At 36.8% G+C, this 20,241-nt stretch overlaps 1 protein-coding gene across 2 annotated transcripts in view; it reads left to right on the forward strand.

Annotated features, from left to right (window-relative positions):
• Positions 1-20,241, forward strand: part of MAGI3 (membrane associated guanylate kinase, WW and PDZ domain containing 3) — a 265,324-nt gene that overhangs the window by 205,782 nt on the left and 39,301 nt on the right. For both annotated transcript variants that reach the window (XM_007462468.1, XM_007462467.1), the window contains exons 7-11: positions 5,333-5,390; positions 9,397-9,491; positions 14,393-14,581; positions 17,025-17,630; positions 18,854-18,885. In XM_007462468.1, the coding sequence (XP_007462530.1) occupies positions 5,333-5,390; positions 9,397-9,491; positions 14,393-14,581; positions 17,025-17,630; positions 18,854-18,885 (980 nt within the window). The remainder of the gene's footprint in view (positions 1-5,332; positions 5,391-9,396; positions 9,492-14,392; positions 14,582-17,024; positions 17,631-18,853; positions 18,886-20,241) is intronic.

Below are 20,241 nucleotides of genomic sequence, written 5' to 3' on the forward strand. Positions count from 1 at the left end.
TCCTGCTGTCTCAGCATAATTAATAACAGTGTCCCCTTTTACTGTCAAAAGTGTAGAATACATTATATGGTCATCTTAATCATATCCTTCTTAAGATAGAGCAACCAAAATTGCACTCAGTATTTAAGGATGTTCAAAACATTTTAATCTAAGAGTTACTCTCCCACCCCCATTACTGGGTGTACTTCACTATGGGGACCGCACAATTTGAAACCTTCAACCTATTTGTTTTATGCTCAGCCAACCTTTATCACTTTTGCTGTATATTTTGTCTCCTCCCTCAACAGGGGAGAAATAGCCCCACAATAGGCTATTTCCAGACTAGACTGTATCTGACTTACATTAGTAATTTCCACAATACTTTGCACAGAGTAGATGTTCAAAAGGGGGTAGTAATAACAATATTTTAAATGTCAGTTTTTATAGTTTAAGATATTGTTTGCATTCTGCTGAACATTTAAGATCTTCTAGAAAAACCTCACAGTTTCTAAAACTTGCCCTTTTCTCCCCAGTCTTGTGATATTCAGAACCTGTGTTTTTATACCATATCTGATGGTTTAATCGATGTACATATTTATCTTCCACTTAAAATAATTGTTTTAGGGCTTCCCTGGTGGTGCAGTGGTTGAGAGTCCGCTTGCCGATGCAGGGCACACGGGTTCGTGCCCCGGTTCGGGAAGATCGCACATGCCGTGGAGCGGCTGGGCCCGTGAGCCATGGCCGCTGAGCCTGTGCGTCCGGAGCCTGTGCTCCGCAACGGGAGAGGCCACAGCAGTGAGGGGCCTGCGTACCGCAAAAAACAAAAAACAAAAAACAAACAAAAAATTGTTTTAGTTAAATTTAAATTGTTTTATCTTAAAAATTCAACATCAGGAATTCATTTTATTCTCAACCCACTCCTTTTCTCTTAAGATGAAAGAAAGATTAAATTTTTTACTAAAGACATTTTTACTAAAATGTATTGAACGTCGATATCGTTTTTAGAATTTAGAGAATGGTGAAAGAAAATTATCAACTGAATAGAGCTCCACAATGAGAAAACAATTGTAATTCATATATTTAAATAAGAAAAATCCTATTTGGAGAAGAGGAAAGATAAATTCATGGGCTTTAGAAACAATCAACTGCTTGATATGCCAGAACTAGTTTTGCCTTTTGAGTCAGCTTTTGGGGGGAATGCCTTAGCTTCTAACACAGAAAAATACGGTTAGATCTTTCCTATCTCAAAAGTAAAGAAACATGTTTTCTCTTGACCCTACTTCTCCTCCACAGTTCTCACACTATGTTTTTCACAACCAAGTTTCCAAAAAAAAGAAAAAAAAAAAAAGGCTCTCTTCTTAAGGGTTCTACCTTTTATTTTACTCTTTAATACTACAATATGCTGAATTTTGCCCCTTACCTTTCTAGTTAAACTGGTTTTCTTAAGGTTACCAATAACCTCCGGCCTGATGGCCAAACTTAGTGGACTCTTTTTAGCCCTTATCTTGAGTCCTTACAGCTTTATAAAGCATTTGTTAGCGTTGACCATGCTCTCCTCTTCCGTCTTCTTTGACATCACTCCCCCTGACTATTCTCATTGTCTCTGCTCCTTAAATCATTAATGCTCCTAAGCTTCTATTCTCCATCTTTTTCTACTCACAGTTTATCTAGGTAATCTTGTCCACTGCCATGGCTTTAACTACAATGCCTCCCAAATCCTTATCTTCCTACATTTCTCATTTGAGGACCAGATTCATATTTCCAAGAGATTGTTGGATATCTCTATAAGGATGTTGCATAGCCCCTCAAATGTAACACCTCCCAAACTGAGTTAAATATTCTCTATACCTGAGCTTCCTGCCATCACCAAATGACATTACATCCTCCCAGTTCTGTGAGCCTTAAACTGGCTATCATCCTCAACTTTATCCTCACTCTATCTTCTTCATTGCAGTTAAGTACCAAGTTCTAACAATTCTGACTTTAAAAAACCTGCCATCTCTTAAGTGTCCAATGGTGCTAGGCACTTTTCCCATATTATCTGTCTCCTAAATGCCTCTAAATCCAAATTAATACCTCTTTCCTCTTCCCACAGCTATTTTCATCATTGGTATCCAGTAAATATTTGATAATATATCATCTTCATGCCTGAAGAGCCATTAACCTTGGGATCATCTTGGCTTCCTCCCCTCTCTTCCTCCCTCAGTCTTAGTCATTGAGTTCTGTTGCTTTGACTTCCTTGTCTCTATTATCCATTCTTTCTCTGTATTCCCACTACCAGTGTCTTAGCTCCAACCTTCATAACTTGTTACCTAAGCTATTAATGACTTTCTTGTTTGTCTGCTTTTATTCTCACTCCACTCCATCTATTTCATCCTTTATTACTGCTGCCCATAATCTTTCCCAAATATAAAGGTAATCATGTCTCAGTCCAGCTTAGTCAGTTTCATGATCATCAAAATAAAGACCAAACTTCTTAACCTGGCACTCCAGAAATGTGTTTTGGTGCTTGCTTATAAGACAAGTCCCCTTGCATACATCCTTCACTCTAGCCCTATCAAATTATTTGTAATTACTGAAAATTGCCAGCCATTCTTAATACCTCAGTGCTGTTTGATCTGTGGAATGGCCTCCCTCTCCCCAGTCCCAACCCATCCTTTAAGACTGCTCAAACATCACCCTCTTTTAGAAGGCTTTTCTGATAGCTGCTTTACCAAGCAATTGGTGTCATTCCTCTGCTCTCCCCAGAAGCTTGCGTTTACCTTCATTATATCATTTCTCTCTTCTGTCTTCATTTTTAGACTATGAACTCTTTGATGTCAAGAACTATTCTGTTTCTAATTTTTATTTTTGCATAAAGGAGGAGAGAGGAGGAAGAGAAGGAAGGGAGGGGAAAAAGGGAAGGAAAAGGGGAAGAAATTCAGTAAGTGAATCGACCCACTGGATAGTGTATAAAATTGCTAGGTATTTTAGTCTTGCTTTTATTACCTTTATTTAAGTGGGCAAGTAATAACCACTTCTTTATCTGCATGAATCTGCCCTGCAAAAACCTAGCTAATGTTATCACGTATGAGGGTTTAAAGTGATTGCTAAAAGTAATCTGGAAGATAAATTACCAATTTGTTTACTCTCCTAAAGAAAGGGCTGTACTTTATCTGTTAGTTGCTAATTTCTTTAAGTACTAGCTAAAATGCTGACTCAGCTTCCACATCAACACTGAAATATATTTTGCTGTTTTATTTTTATTAGGCATTAATACATCCTTTTTAGTGAATTTTTCAGAGAGCAAATAGAAAGTTTCAACTATCTCTATAGTTGCTTCAGTTCTCCAAAATTCTCAAAGACAAAGCATAAATCCAGGGCTTCCCTGGTGGCGCAGTGGTTAAGAATCCACCTGCCAATGCAGGGGACACGGGTTCGAGCCCTGGTCCGGGAAGATCCCACATGCGACGGAGCAACTAAGCCCGTGCGCCACAACTACTGAGCCTGCGCTCTAGAGCCCGTGAGCCACAACTGCTGAAGCCCGTGCACCTAGAGCCCATGCTCTGCAACAAGAGAAGCCACCACAATGAGAAGCCCGTGCACCGCAGCGCAGAGTAGCCCCTGCTCACCGCAACTAGAGAAAGCCCGCAGACAGCAACAGACCCAATGCAGCCAAAAATAAATAAATAAAAATAAATAAATAGATTTTTTTAAAAAGCATAAATCCAGTTGTGGCACAGTTGCAGAAGTCATCCTTACACAGCACAACTGAGTTCCTATGTTATTTCAAGAAAATTTCTATTAAAGAAAAATAGCTCATGAAAGATCCTCAATGATAATGCTTTGGTAATATTATTATAGAGCATTTTTTTACAGATATAATCCAACAGATATAATCCATGTTATATGCATGTAACAGTTGCTTAGTGTCAACTTAAAGGAAAACATACATGAGAGTTATGAGTTTAAGTTTTGTTCAGGGTCTTACTGAGGCCCATAGCCCGGGAGACAGCGCCTCAGGAGCTCTGAGAACTGCTCCAAGAGGTAGGAGAGGAGCCAGGATATACACGAGTTTTTAGCTGGGAAATTCATGCAGTCAAGCATACATCTTAGCAAAAGATGACCGCTAATCAAAAAGAACAGACATCTCAAGCTAATGGTCTTAGTACTTTCTATATACGGGAAGATGCAAGGATCTGGGATCATTGAAATTCTTCCTGCGATATGCATCTAATTATCCAGGGGCCCGTTTGTCCAAAGCACAGGGTGCCTCATCCTGTTTTGTTTGATTTTCATCCTGAATTCCTTTCAGGATGCACTGTCCTGGGTGACTGCAGTGGGTTACATCTTAACCCCTTGATGCTCTTTGTCCTTTTTTTCTTCACATGGGTCATAAAATATTGTACCTACTTAATTGATGATTGTTTGCTTCCTAGCTGTGGAGGCTCAAAGTGAACTGAAGTGTATCCCAGTTCTTTTCAGTTGTTTTGATCTGTTTCATATAGTAGTTACTTTTCAACTATTCTCATCTTTTCCACCTCAGACCTTTCAACCAGGTCCTTCAAAGGAAAACCACAAAAACTCACCAAGCTTCAAAACCATCAATTAATATATATACATAGGCAGAAAAAATATGCTGGAGAAAAGGGGTGGAGGTGATTCAGAGCCTTTCATCGAGGCTAGTCATTTATTCTCTCCTTTTGTTCTGAATGTGGAATAATACTGTTTATTAGAGCATAACAGTTTGTATTGTTTATCAGGTTCATTGTAATGGAATTTTTACTTACAAAGTCGGTATACTACAGCTTAATGATATAAAATGAATAAGTACTTTGTTATTTTCTAAGCCTGTTTGCTGTCTAGCATATGTCATTTTTATGTGTGTGCACATGTGTACATGTTTTACATCATAGCAGAAAAAGAGTCTAAAAGAAATTGAAAATAAAAGGGTGGTCAGGGTGGTCATCATAGTGTACAACTATAGGTTTTTAAAAAATTCCTTCTTGGGCTTCCCTGGTGGCGCAGTGGTTGAGAGTCCGTCCGCCTGCCGATTCAGGGGACACGGGTTCGTGCCCCGGTCTGGGAAGATTCCACATGCCGCGGAGCGGCTGGGCCCATGAGCCATGGAATAAACACATTTGAGTTTAATGTCATCTTTTCTTCTGTGCTTCTGATTACTTGCCGAGATACTCACTAGCTATTGAAGAAACCACTCAAACTGTGTTTGTTCTTTGAAAGTGAGCCCTCAGCTTTCCGTCTGTCTCCCAAATATTAGTATAATGAAATAAAAGACACAAATTCATTCTGTAAATTCTTTTCTTGTTGGTTTTGAAACTGGCATTTCACTCAATTCTGTTTTTTTTATTTGCAGAACTTCCTTATGGCTGGGAGAAAATTGAAGACCCTCAGTATGGGACCTACTATGTTGAGTAAGTTTGTTACCTCAGTTAATGTTCTCCCAAATGTTTTCCTTACATTACACAACTTTAGGGAATGAATGAAATACTTTACACTTCTGCAATCCAGCTTTCAGGTTTTGCCACTAGGGGAATGAGAAGGTAGGGACAGTGGGCATTTACTTCACTGACTAGGCTCCCTAGAATTTGGCTTTGAAGTAAGTATAGAGAGACGGGGAAGTTGCCTAGATGAGTAATGGCTAGAGATGTTATCAGTACTACTGTGGCCTCTAAAGAGAGAAGCAGTAGATAGAAGACTGAAATAAGGTGAACTATTAAGGTCACTTTCAACACTATACTTGCATGGTTCTGCAAGCAATGAAAGGACTTTAAGGGCATTGTATCATAATGATCCAAACCTTTGAAGTATGTAATTAAAACTGTTCTCTCTTTCAAGGAGTTAATTAAGGAAAACTTAGTATTCTCTTTGGGGGTGAAAGTTGCTTCTCACACAGCTGTTATGGTTAAATTTAACATAAATCTGTGTTGGAGCAGAGGATCAAACACCTGCCTATATTAGCCAGAGAAATTAGGATAACATCAACATCGAATTTTTTTTTCCCTTGTCTAATTGCTACATTATTACGATCATTGGGATTGCTTTCTCTCCAGATGGTATAGATAGAATTTTGACCTCAGGCATCTAGTCCCAGGCAAATAATTGCATCAGAGAGGTTACTATTTACCTGGGAACTAGGAGTCCGCACCAACTGCCAAGGTAGTAAAGGCAAAATATTATTACCTGGAAAAATAGTAAACATGAGAATCTTCTAGTTTTATGATTGCTAATTAACTTTTCATCACTTGTTGGCACAAACCAGTGCCACTTCCCTAATGCAGGTAACTCTGAGTCCTGTTATAACGCTGGTCTTTATCCTAGTGTGTTGGATGTTACTTGAGTCACTGTGGTTAGAGGGATTTTTGGAATGATTTCTTAAAATCTAACTTGTACCCTAAGAAAATGAGTCATTTTGACCCTCGGATATGTAACAGTGTCAATATTTTGGTTCCATTGAAAGGTTATGTTAATTTTATTTCCATTGTGTTATTTCATATCTTTCTAATACTGTGATGTGAAAGGTTCACAGCAGTTCATTAATTTTTTTCTAAAGCATGTTTAATTAGAAGAAAAAAACTAACCATTTTTCTAGTCAAAGAAATATTTGAAGGCTAGCTGAAAAGGAATTGTGAGATTTTTTCCCCCTAAGAGTTAGTCTACTTAAATTGGGCTTCAATCAGTCATTATTTGCCATTAACACTACTGAACATTTCTGAGATAATAATTCTCATTCTCTTAGTATCCATTCCAAGTGAATTTGAGTACACGGTCAAGAGGTGAAAGACATTTGCCTGTTATAAAATCTTGGGCTAAATGATCGGTTTCTCGTTAAGCAAGGATATACTAATATTGAAGCAACTTTAGGGCAAATCCTGAAGTGACCTGTTCTCAGCTGTCATGGAGGTATGTGAAATAGCCTGATTAGAAGCAACAGCAGTGGCAGCAATGTGATTTTGTATGATTGCTCCCAGATGAGCTCATTTTACAGGAGGGTAATTTATTAGATTAAGAAAGAGCAGGCTGTACTCAAGATGCACATTAGTATGGAATCAGCTGAGCTCTGGAGTGTGGCTTGATTCCCAGATTAGTTAGGCTTTGAGTCTCGACTATAGTAATCTGCAGTGAGTTTACTGATGGAGATAAAAAGCTGTTAACTTGAATGGCTACTCTTTGGCTCTCTTAGTTTGTCAAACCAGATGGCACAATGATTGCTCTTGGCAGGAGCCTTATAGTAGTAACACCAACTGCAATGGCAGGGTTTTTTTTTGGTAAGTATTTATTTTAGAAGATGAGATTCTGAAATGGATTAATTTATTTTTGAAAATAAAATTGTTCCCAAAATTTAATGGTAGGCCTTCCATCAGAATGCTTATATATTTAGAAATGTTGTCTTAACGTATTGCTTTAACTGTCTTGATGCAGTCAGGTGACAAAGTCAAAATATGTCTGCTTTTAATATCTTAACCCTTCGTGAAGGATAATGATTTTGTTTGTTGAGGTGCTTAAAATTCTTATATACAAAATTTTAATACAGGTGAAATTTCAAATTATTTATTATATATTTAATTAAGCTTGTTTGCTACCCTTGTTTAATTTTTCTGATAATCTGTCATATTCTCCTCTCTTACTTCCCATAGCTGGTTTTATAGAAGACAAAATTTGTTATCTTAATAATATTATGGGTATAAGTAACTAAATGAAAAGGAGAGTGTTTTTACTGTTTTGTTTTTTGGGTGACATTTTAATCTAGATAGTCTAAGGTTACAGACGCAATTACTCCCTTCACTAAAATCTTACATTATTTGTCAAAGAATTTTCAGGAAAGGGATTACTCATTCGCATACTTCTACTCTCTTCTACCACACAAAACAAAGGGTATACTACCACTGTTTACGTTCTAATACTTGGGTGGCAAAGTGAGTCATTCTAGCTGATGACGTTAAAGTGAGCCAGGATTCTTTCCGAACAGGTTTATTCTTTTCTAAGTGTCACTTTCTAGTTTTATTTTATCAAGACTATGTAAATTATCAGTACCTAACAGATAACTTTTTAAATGGTACCTAACTTAACACCAAAGTCTTCATTTTCACAGAGGGGTAAACAGTAACTCAGTTGATAAGGTCCCCCCTCATAGTAAGAAGCAGAAGCATACCTGAGTTTTTGTGAAATCAGAACCCAAAGGGTGTCAAGTAGAAGTTGCCATGTTTAGAGCTCTGAAACTAAATACCTACATCTGTTGCAGGGTTAATAATGCACTAGAAGCCTAAAAGGCATAGAGAAGCATACTCAGAAGCTAGCATACCTTGCTGTAGGGTTGTTTTTTTTCCCTGCTGCCCCCTCCTCCATCACCTTTAATGTTCACAAATGGTAAAGAAAATATCCAAGTCGTATGACTGTTTACATACAGATTTTGTAACAGCCTATCTAAAGACAGTCATAATCTGAAATTCTCATGATTTGTTGTTTAATTGTTGTTATTTACTAATGTCACTTCTCGTTAAAATGGATTCTACTAGAAAATGCATTTCATTTGGCTAAAATATATTTGTACTATAGAAGTACTAGAATATAATTCCCCCTTGCTTCTGTATTAGGCCTGTCTGCGGTCTTAAACATCTTTTGTACAATAGTTGCATTCTTAACCAAGTTACACTTAACTGACTTGCCAGAATAACCTATGCTCAGTTCCCTCTGTAAAGAGGGTAAGAGTATGCTCTTACCCTTAGTATATTGAATACTATTGGCTAATGGCCTACCTCTAGTCTCCCCATGCTTTTCTGCTTTCCCGCACAGACTTGTATGCTTTCAGGGGTCAGTTGTGACTGCTCCTAAATCATAAAAAACAGTTAAACTTTTGTTATAATTATGTAACTAATTATTATATAATTTTGCAGAAATTTAACTGTGAGAGTTGTTCTGTGATACAGTTTGATAAAAGCAAGTCACTTGCTCAGTTGCTGCTAAATTGATGTGGGTGAGTCAGTTGGAAAAATAATAGTAAAATTCTAGAAGGCTTCTACACTCAGATTTCTTCAAATGTGTCTTTACAGCTGCTTCACTTTAGAGAACCTTAAAACTCTCCTACCATTAAGTGCCTTAAAAAAAATTAACTGATTAATTACCAACAGTTCTGAGTGTATCATATATGAGGGCTTCTACTGTAGTTTTGAAAACTGTTATTAGCTATATTAGAAACGTTTATAAAGAAGCTATAGTGAATACTTCAGCAGCTTTGACTTCTAGGCATCTTCTGCGGGACCTTCTTTAGTTGCCAGAAGGCTCTTCCTCTGTGACCTGTCAGCATATCTGGGTTCCATAGCGTAAAGGGTACATATTTATCCCTTAATCAATGATAGTCTATTTAAAAATATGTAATTCTTTCATATTAAACTGAAATGCATATTTTTCTACATTTTACAGTCACCTTAACCAGAAAACCCAGTTTGAAAATCCAGTGGAGGAAGCCAAAAGGAAAAAGCAGTTAGGACAGGCTGATACTGGGTCTTCAAAACCAGGTAGAACTTTTACCTCTATCTTCTAAGAATAACTTGTGAAACTTATATGCTGAAATAATAAAAGTGAGTTTGAACTTTTTTACTGTCGGGGCTTTGAAATTCAACAGAGAATGTCTAATTTCTGTCACTGTAAAGGTATGAATAATCTTAATAAAACATCTGGACAGTTTGAGAATACTGAGACTTTTCTCATGCTGCTTATATAAAAAGTATGAAATTGTTGGCAGAAGGGACTGAATAGCTTTGTTATGGGTGCAAGGTTTTAATTTGAAGATTGGATTGTTTCCTAGTGTTTAAGGCCAAGCCAGTATTAGATCTCTAATTCATTATGAGCTTCTCTCAAGTTAATTGCTTAGATCTAATGTCAGTAACCATTCAGGATTCTTCATTAACTGATATGAACAAATACTAAGTAAATCCACTGTATTATTGCCTACATCATTGAGTCTCAAGTGGGATGGTAGGGTATTAGTAATATCAGGACCATTTGGGGAACATTTTAAAAATACATAGGTCCTGAGATTTTGATGAGCCTAGCCATGTGTATTTTGAAAAAGATGCCCAGAAATTTCTTACGTCCAACTTATCCCTCCTCATCTCCTCCCCCTTCTCTCTCTGTCATTAATAAGGTCTATATGGTCATATCATAATAATCTATTAGATTCTTCACTTCTGTTGCCAGTGAGAGAAACAGTTTTTTCTTATAACTACTCTTCCAAAACATAGTCTCTTCCCTTAAGATTTGCATTTGATTTAACAAATATTTTTAGTTTAACAAATATTTTGGGGCACCTACTATATGCCCAGTGCTTTGCTAGGTACATGGTATTAAAAAATGATTAAGAGTCAGATAGGTCTTGCCCTCAAGAGTTCACAGTCTAAAATAGGAAACTAATAGTTACACTGTATGGTGATAGGTGTCATCCTGTATTAGTAGTTGAATGAGCAGGGGGCGGAGCAGGTTTGAATCCCAGCTGTGTAACCTTGGTTGAGTTTTTAAATTCTTTGTTTTCTCATCTACAAAACAGGAATAATAGTAGTCCCTACCTCTTAAGGTGGTTCTGAGTATGCAAATTAATACATGTAAAGTGCTTACAATACATGTAAAGTGCTTGCAAATACATGTCTGGCACATGGTGACCAATAAACAATAGCTTTCATTGCTATTAACAGAGATGTACAAGGTACAGTGGTGGCATAAAGGAGGGAGTGCACAACTTTGCTTTGGTGGAGGAAATCAAGGGGGCAGGGGAACCTTCAGACAGAGGACATATGTGAACTGGGTCTTGAAGTGTTGAAGTGCCAGGAAAAGTTAAGTCAGGCAGATCAAAATTTTAGAGGAGCAGCAAGGCATACCCGCTAGAAGGAACAGAATATATAGAATCAGAGAAGCATGAAGTGGTGGTCCAGGGGTCAGAGAACAGATACAAATGGCCAGCGTGTAGGGTATTTTAGGGGAGTAACAAGAGATGAGGTTGTAAGGATAGGCAGCCATGAGAAGAAACGAGTTTCAAAGAGAAGCTGAGTATTTGTGTCACATGGTGCTGAAAAGTTGAGAAAGATGAAAATTGAAAAGTGTTTTACAGTGGACTTAAAAATGTGGAGGTCATTTGTCACTCTAGCAAGAGCAAGGGGAGAGTGAAATAAAACTGCAGTAGAATAAAGAGGAAATGGGAGGTGTAGAAGTGAAGACAGTGGGTTTAGCCAACTATTTTGCTAGCTTTGAGTGTGAAAGGGGTAGCCAGAGGACAGACATTAACTGCAGAGGAACATGAGTCCCCATTTTACACATAAACAGACTTCAGGAAAGATTAAGCCTCCTGCTTAGAATCACAGTGAGTGATTTGGAGTCAAGTCTGGATTTGAACCTAGTTTTACTGACTTTAAATTCAGAGTTCTTTGTATTATAACATGTAGTTCCGGAATGCCCATGTCTTCCATGGCCCATAGCAAAGATCTTCTCTCCTTTACTAAGCTCTAAGCTCCTCGAGGGCAGGACCCATGTGTTTTATTACTTTAGATAACCAGACACTCTCCTATGAGCGAGTAATGACCCAGCATCTGTCTTTCAGGAGCCCACAAGTTAGCCAGGGAAACAGACACATAATTTTAGTATAGTAAGATATTAACAGATATAAACAGTAGTGTTGGAACAAAGGAGAGAGAAATTAAATCTCACTGCAGGAGGAAAGGAAAGGCTTCCTAGAAGTGATGGAAGTTATGCTAGTCCTTAAAGAATAATTGTTACCATTTATTGAGATAGAGTCTAGTGCTAAATTGGATGCTTTATATTACATCATCTCATTTAAGTCTCAAAATATTGCTGCAAGGTTGTTAATATTATTTTCCCCGTCCAGATGCCTTGATGGCATCAAGTTACAATTGTCTGATGCTTCCATCCCAGGGATATACTTGCCACAGGCACTGAAGTACTCAAGTTTGTGAGCCTCCTTCCTTAGGCAGCCTGTATGGGTTTGTGTTTATCTACATTTATTGAGCACTTATTGTTTGTCAAGCACTGTTTCTTATGCTTTCTGTGCACCACCTAGTTTAATCCCTGTAACAGCCCCATGAATTAGGTACTCTTACCCCCCCTTTTATAGATGAGGCAACCAAGACTTAAAAAGGTTAAATTATATTTGAAGATTACTCAACTAAATCACAAAGCTTGGATTTAAAATCAGGATTGTTAAAAAAAAAAAAATCAGGTTTCTTAGACTCAGTGATAGTTTCTTTGTGCCTTTCTTATTCTCACTTTTCTGTATCTAAATTCTGATAAGACCTACTTTTGACCAATTTCTAATTGGCTTTGGCTGTTTTATTACTACTTTCCCAAATTAGGTGTTAACCAAAACTTTTCCTCCCACTTTAATGTTTGCACATCTTGGAGCTCATATATTATACGCTGATTTTCTGTTGGAGCCCTCAGATGCCAGTCTTATTCTGATATTTACGGGGACTAGAGCATGGGATAGCTGACCAGAAATATTTCAATATTTGGCATAAAAATGAGAAAGGTACATTTCATCGAAGATATTTTCCTCAAGTACCTGTACACAGTACTTACATGATCTTATCTACGATCTGATAGGCAACACTAGGGGGCAGTCATAATCAGCTTACATAACTAAATAGGCTTTGAGCATGTCAAATAATTTTTTTAAGTAATATTTTGTTCAGAGATGAGTTGCTAGTTTGAACGTCAGAGGCTCATCAAGAGCCAGCAACGCACTGAGGTATTGCCACAAGTAGCCTGACTGGCCAAACTCAGAGGCCTCACAAAATAGTGTTTACTGTGGTGAATACACTCCTGTCTGGAGTCTAGTCCTCTCCTTTGAGAGGCCCAAAATAGCCGATTTTTTTTTAATGTCAAGTCAAGGATGTGTAGAAGTTGGAACCCTTATACATTGATGGTGGAAATGTAAAATGGTACAGCCACTTTGGAAAAGTTTGGCAGTCCTTCAGAATGTTAAACATAGTTATGATATGTTTATGGTAACTGCTGTATTTCCATTCCCAGTATGTAACTAAGAGGAATGAAAATATTTGCCCACACAAAACCTTGTACATGAGTTTTCATAGCAACATTATTTACAATATCCAAAAGGTATAAACAATCCAAATATCCATCAACTGATACATGGATAAATAAAATGTGATATATCTGCACAGTGGAATATTATTTGGCAATAAAAAGGAATAAAGTACTAACACATGCTACAACACAGATGAACCTCAAAAAAATTATGCTGAGTGAAATAAAGCATTCCAAAGACCACATATTATATGATTCCATTTATATTAAAAGTCCAGATTGGGCAAATCTATAGACAGAAAGTAGACTAGTGGTTGCAGGTTAGGGAGAAATGGGGAGTGACTGCTAATGGACACAGAGATTTCTTTGGTGTGTGTGTTTGGAGGGAGAGAAAAATGTGCTAAAATTAGACTGTGGTGATGGTTGCACGTCATTGACTTGTATAATTCTGTCATTATTGGATTATATCTCAATAAAGCTGTTAAAAAAGAGATTTATGAGAAAAGTTTAAACCGTATTTTAAAAAGATAACTTAAACAATGCTTTGTAAATTATGAATCTGTACAATTTGATCCCTACGGTTTTCATAAGTGCCCTAATGGCAGCCAGTGGAAGAGAGGAGCGAGAGTTTCTGGGGAAGAGAAGAGAGGTATTACTTGCAAATATAAATCACTTTTAGTTCTAGGATCATCTGGGGAAACCTCTTAACATAGGCTTTTCAGAGGAGCTGTGCTTTTTGTCTTCCTACAGTTTCCACTAAATATGAGTAAAAGGGAAAGACACATGGAGCTATATACTGATAGTGCAGGGACTTGCTCCTCTCATCAGATATAGATTAAAGGCTGCAGAAAGCCTGAGTCATAAATTATAACAAGTTCTCGATGTATTCGCTTTTATAAGTTTGTGACAGTTGCCTTCATCTTCCTAGTATAGTGTTTTCTGCATAGACCTCAGTAGCTGCTTACTCAAATGAAATATACATCTGAATGAGTGCTGAAGGCTTTCAGGAATTTAATAATAAAGTTTACCCTTCAGGAGTGTCATTTTGACCTCTAAATAAAGGACTCTTTGGGATAAGAAAAAGTAAGTACAAACAAGGCAGTGAGGAGCGGATAGAGTAGATGTTTTTACCTTTCAAATGACATAGAAGAGTCCTATAAAAGATAAATGATTCCTTAGCTAAGTTTTTTTTTTCAGTGATTTAGTTTATGAAATTAAATTCCAACTGTTCTATAACATTAGGTTCTCTCTTATTTTTTTCCTGTTATGTTATGGTTTGTTATATTTAAGTTATATAGACTATCTTGGAGATTAGCTTCAGGGGCTGTATTCATTGTAATTATTCTTGTTTCTCATTTTTACACAGATATGGAAAAATCACACTTTACTCGAGATCCATCCCAGCTTAAAGGCATCCTTGTTCGAGCATCATTAAAAAAAAGCACAATGGGATTTGGTTTTACCATTATTGGTGGAGATAGGCCTGATGAGTTCCTACAAGTGAAAAATGTGCTGAAAGATGGTCCTGCAGCTCAGGATGGGAAAATTGCACCAGGTAACAGATTTTTCAGAAATACTTAAAGAGGGACTTCCCTGGCTGTCCAGTGGTTAAGACTCCACGCTTCCACTGCAGGGGGCACGGGTTTGATCCCTGGTTGGGGAACTAAGATCCTGCACATGCCGTGAGGCGTGGCCAAAAAAAAAAAAAAAAAAGAAAGAAATACTTAAAGAGTTATGATACTATAACAAAAATTATAGTGAAAAAGTTATATATATATTATATATGTAACGTATATAACAAATATTATACAGTAGCTATGTAAGTATATATAAAACTTCTGTGTATATATTTATATAAATAAAGAGAGAGAGAACTAAATTATACAACTGAAGAGGGAGATTCCTGTATTAAAATAGTTTATCTTCTAAACTAAGTGCATGCTAGTTTTGAAGGAGGGTCATTTTTACAAATAAGTGGAAACAGTCAAAACGTTAAATTTATTAATTTTTTGAATAGTTTGCATATTTTGAGATAACTCTTTGGCTGTACTAAGCTAAAGATTTATTAACCATCTCAGAAAACTATTTGATAGTTTGATTTTCTCTGATTATGTTGGGTACTTCTGGAGTTATTTAACATTAACCTGTAATCTTTTTTGAAAAATGATTCATTGTGATGTTTATAATGATACTGAACAAATTGTTATATCCCACAGTTTTTTTCCAAGTTGGGGTTGTTGTTTTTTTGCTTCCTTAGTGGCTGTTAGTAAAATTAAACTGCTATGTTAAGAATTATAGACAATAATATTACTATTTTTACAGAGCTGTATAAATTTGTCTTTTACATAGTTTTCCCAACATCTTTACTTAGTGATTGTTAGGTATTTTTATACGGCTGACAGTGTTTATGGCTGAGTGGGTTAGAGGAAGTTTAAGACTAGTCACTGATTATGGGGAAGGTTTAAGTACTTTTTTCCAGAAAGATTTTAGTAATCCACTGAGGTTGCTTCTTACACAGTTTGCTAGACTTTTCTAATCCTCTGTTATTTCACATACTTTGTGTAAATATGTCCCCCATTTGGGCGATTCAATTGTCATTACTTTTGATGGCAGATATCAACTTATTTTCAATTGGGATATGGGCTCTCTCATATTATGCTTTCCCAATTAGGTGATAGAAACGTAAACAAGAAAACTTAAAATAATCATATGTTATATTTATAAAGAAAATTATTTTTAGCTCTCTTTTATTACTTTATAAAATTAACAAACTCTAGAGATTAAAATTAATAGTAAAGTTTTTTCCGAAGTCCTCAATTTTGACTTTTTAAATATTTTGTCCATGAAACACATCTTATAGCTATTGTATATACTGTCAGGATTTTATAATATAGATTCAGATATGTCTAAAACTGTTACTAATTTGTATAACAATATAATACTTCCATTAAAATTCTTGGAACTTTGACCAGGGGAAGAAAAGCCAAAACTTTGTTTCTGATTAGTCTAATTTCTGTAGCTTCTTGAATTTTGCAACAAATTTCCATAGACTAACATTAGTTTTTAAATACCATTCATGTTGATTTTTTTAAAGCCTACATGCAATCAGAACAAATTAAAGCACCTTTATTTGGCAATAACCTTTTAAATAATCGTATTCAAATAAAAGCAGCAAATGGATGAGACATCAGAGGACAAATTTTAAAAGCTAAAGCTGCATTAAGAAAAACACGCAACTGATAAATGTCAAGTGGTAATAATCCTGCAACCAAAGTGGTCATAATAATGTAAAATCAGAAAAGCAAAACCAACTTTTACAAGGATTAATTCAGCTGAATTCCCAGCATCTTAAATAATATATTCTTTGCTTCTGTTGAATTCTTTTGTTGCTTACTTTTCCTTTTGAAAACTAAATTACACTAAATTGAAAAAATCCGCAAAAAGGAAAGATGCTAAAAGAAAATACATTCATAAGTTATTATTCTAATCTTCAGCCTTACATTGTTCAAACTAGAATGAATTTTTAAGTCCATTGTAATCAATGGCTACTTAAAATAAAGAAATAAGGTGATATTTAAAGATTGCCTGTTTGTACAAGTAGCCAATGGGGTTATTCACTCCTCTTCTATATACTGACCACCTACTACAATGTGCCTAGTTTTGTGTGACCACTTAGGTGTGACTCAAAGGATATACTAACAATGATAATATGAAATTGCAGTTAATTTTTTAAAGATTCACTTTAGCTTGAGGTCATAACTCTTTGCAACTAAGATAATTAAAAATTTATACATTTATATATTCTTTTTAGAGAGGAGTCACAGAAGGGAGAATGACATGTCGATGTTCAAAATCTATCTTTTCAGTAGTTAATGAACAGTAAGAGGTTTCCAAAATTCAAATTTAGATGCTAAACTTCAGTTATTTTCATCTCCCCCAACAAAAAATTAACTGATTTGATGGTTTTAATATTTTTAACATGACTTATGTTTTACCAGGTGATGTTATTGTAGACATCAATGGCAACTGTGTCCTTGGTCACACCCATGCAGATGTTGTCCAGATGTTTCAACTGGTACCCGTCAATCAGTATGTAAACCTCACTTTATGTCGTGGTTATCCACTTCCTGATGACAATGAAGATCCTGTTGTGGACATTGTTGCTGCTACTCCTGTCATCAATGGACAGTCATTAACTAAGGGAGAGACTTGCATGAATACTCAGGATTTTAAGTCAGGAGCAATGGTTCTGGACCAGAATGGAAAATCGGGGCACACCTTGATCAGTGATCGTCTCAATGGACCATCAGATCTGAGTGAGCAGAGAGCATCTATGGCATCGTCAGGCAGCTCCCAACCAGAACTAGTGACTGTCCCTCTGATCAAGGGCCCTAAAGGCTTTGGGTTTGCCATTGCTGACAGCCCGACTGGACAGAAGGTGAAAATGATATTGGATAGTCAGTGGTGTCAAGGCCTACAGAAAGGGGATATAATTAAGGAAATTTACCGTCAAAATGTGCAGAATTTAACACATCTCCAAGTGGTAGAGGTGCTAAAGCAGTTTCCAGTAGGTGCAGATGTACCATTGCTTATCTTAAGAGGAGGTGAGTAAAAGTGCAACAAGGAAAAATCTTCATTGTTCATGCATTTGTATCTGTGAATTGTCCTTCCTTACAGGTCAGAATATCTCTTTTCCCAGCAGACTTAACTGGTAATTAGTATGCATTTTCCTTAAGTTCTGTCTGACTGCTTCCATAAGCAGTATCTTTTGTAGCAGTTTGTTTAGTTATTTGCGGTTTCATTTGTGTCCATTATGGATTTCTTTCCCTCTATATTCTTTTTAAAATCTGATTTATGACTTTAATGATGAGAGAGAGTCACAACATTGTGCTACTTCAAATGAAATATATCCTCTTAATTCCATTTTCTCTGTTGATGGCAATAATAGAAATGGACTCTTTCAAGCAGTGGTACTTCATCTGGACCCTCTGTAATGTACCAAGGATGTTTTGAAAGAGCTACAGCATCTCTGTGAATAAGCAAAATGTTGGATGGTGTGTTAATCTGTTCTGTAAAAGCAATCATGATAGCTTGTGCTCATAAAGCTTTTATCTTAAGCTTTAGTATCTGTCCGTAAATGTTAATTAAACCCCACAGTGCTCATGTGAGATAAATATAATTTTATTTTCCAAGGTCATCAACTGACTTGAACTGCTCCCAGACATAAATGCAGTTCCAAGGACTAATCACAAAGTCGCGTTTTAATGGGCTTTCTTAAATCCATACCTATGAATGACTAGTATTTTAAAGAATAAAATTTAGCCCTTCACATATATCTCACTGGCTTTTAGTTTTCATTTTTGAGGCAAATGAGCAGTTTAACTTCATTGGGGCTTTTTTAAATTATTCTCATTTCTTTGAACTATTTTTGTTTCTTCTCTGTGTGGTATGGTAGAATGTGCTCATATCTCTTCGTGAGGGCTGGAGAATTATCCAGAGTTCCAACAAATATGAGAGTCCAGGGTTTGGTGTCAAACAGGTTGGATGTCAATTTCCTGCCTAGTTGCTGGTTGGTTCTGCAGTACAGGAAAGTAACGTTTATCTGTTTCAGTCTTTGTTTACTTTATCTATATAATGGCAGTAACATTTATGCCTTAGGATTGTCATAAAAAAATGAAATACGTGTATAATGCCTGGCACGTAGAACATATTGGACATAATTTACTAGCCTACTAAAAGTCAAAGCTAGTTTTGTCATAAACATTAGCAGTATTTGTGATCTGGGAATGCTTCCTCTGTTTTTAAAATGTGGCTCATTTTTTTTAAGGTCCTCCTTCACCAACTAAAACTGCCAAAATGGTGAGTATACAGTGGTCCTCAAATGCTTCTTCTGAACACACGGAGAGAGACGCTGCGTTCCTCTCCGTGAGGGCAGCTCGTGGGGGGTGGCGTTTACAGACAGGCAGGAGCCAAGAGGCAGACTGCCCTGGGCTTGTATCAGAAACTCAGAGGGAAGCGTGTGAGTTAGAAAAGCTGCCCATAGAGGAGGTGTGCTCTGCTGGTTAAGTATTTCTGCTGGAAGAATATTAGAGGCCTGTACTACCAATAGTCCTGTCTTGTAAATAGTAAAATGTGGACACACTGAGGTGCCTACTGATGGGTCCTATTACTTTCTTTGTGTTTCAGAGGAACAAGGGTAAGGAGTAGCTAAATGTTCGAGCAGATGTACTAAAGGAAGATGTAGTAGTTTCACATAAATTCACGGGGACTATAATTTACCCACATTTAGATAACCTTCTGACATTTAGCCCTAAACAGGACTTTCTAGAGCAATTGTGGCCTCTGTGCTCAATTTGCTTGTTATCAGAGTGAGAGGCTATCAGACTTGGAACAGTTTTCTCTGGCATTCTTCTGAATAACTGACTAGCCTATTTAAAGACCTGTGTAGAGAATAAGACCTAAACAAAGGACACACCAAATAATGGTATGAAAGAAACAGTGCTAGGTACACGTGTAGCTACTTAAATATCCACAGTTATCTGGACATGGATATAAAGACAATCGTGTATAAAATCCTAATTTGCTCTGATTTGCTTGATTTGGAGTCTGTCATCTTATAGTTGAAAGATGGTCTTCCATAACCGTAAACCCTGGGCTGCTAAAAAAAAGACCATCAGTTAGGTCCAATGTGAACAGTGAACAGAAGTTCTTTTTGCCTACTCAGTTAAAATTGCACTGTATTTTTCTCCATTTCTCCATTTCTCTGGTCCCTCTAGTACTCATTTTTAACTTCTGTGCTACCCTATCTATTTTGTAACGAATGCCAGTGCAGCCATGGGGACCCTAATATTTTATAATTGATGAAAGTCTCAGACGACCTCCCACTGCTTCTGACAGGCTCCTAGGACGTGTGGGAGAAAGAGGAAGAGACTGCTCTTATCTCCCGGCCATCTGACGGGGTCTGGGTCAGTGAAGGGTCCCTTCTGGCACAACGCTTTATAGCGACTATCCCCTCACTCCTACCTGACAAGCTGATGCTCCGGCATCCTAGTCACATTAATTATCTTATCATAAATGTCTATAATCCCCCTCTTCTAGCCATAATTCAGGATAACAACCTGTTCTCAAAACCATAGTATTTATTTTCTTAGGCTATTTATTGGATTTCATTTTTTATTTTTATTAAAGAAGTCATTTTACTGAGCTATTCTTTTG

Source organism: Lipotes vexillifer, unplaced genomic scaffold (genome assembly GCF_000442215.2).
Source record: "Lipotes vexillifer unplaced genomic scaffold, Lipotes_vexillifer_v1.1 scaffold1029, whole genome shotgun sequence".
NCBI classification, from domain to species: Eukaryota; Metazoa; Chordata; class Mammalia; order Artiodactyla; family Lipotidae; genus Lipotes; species Lipotes vexillifer.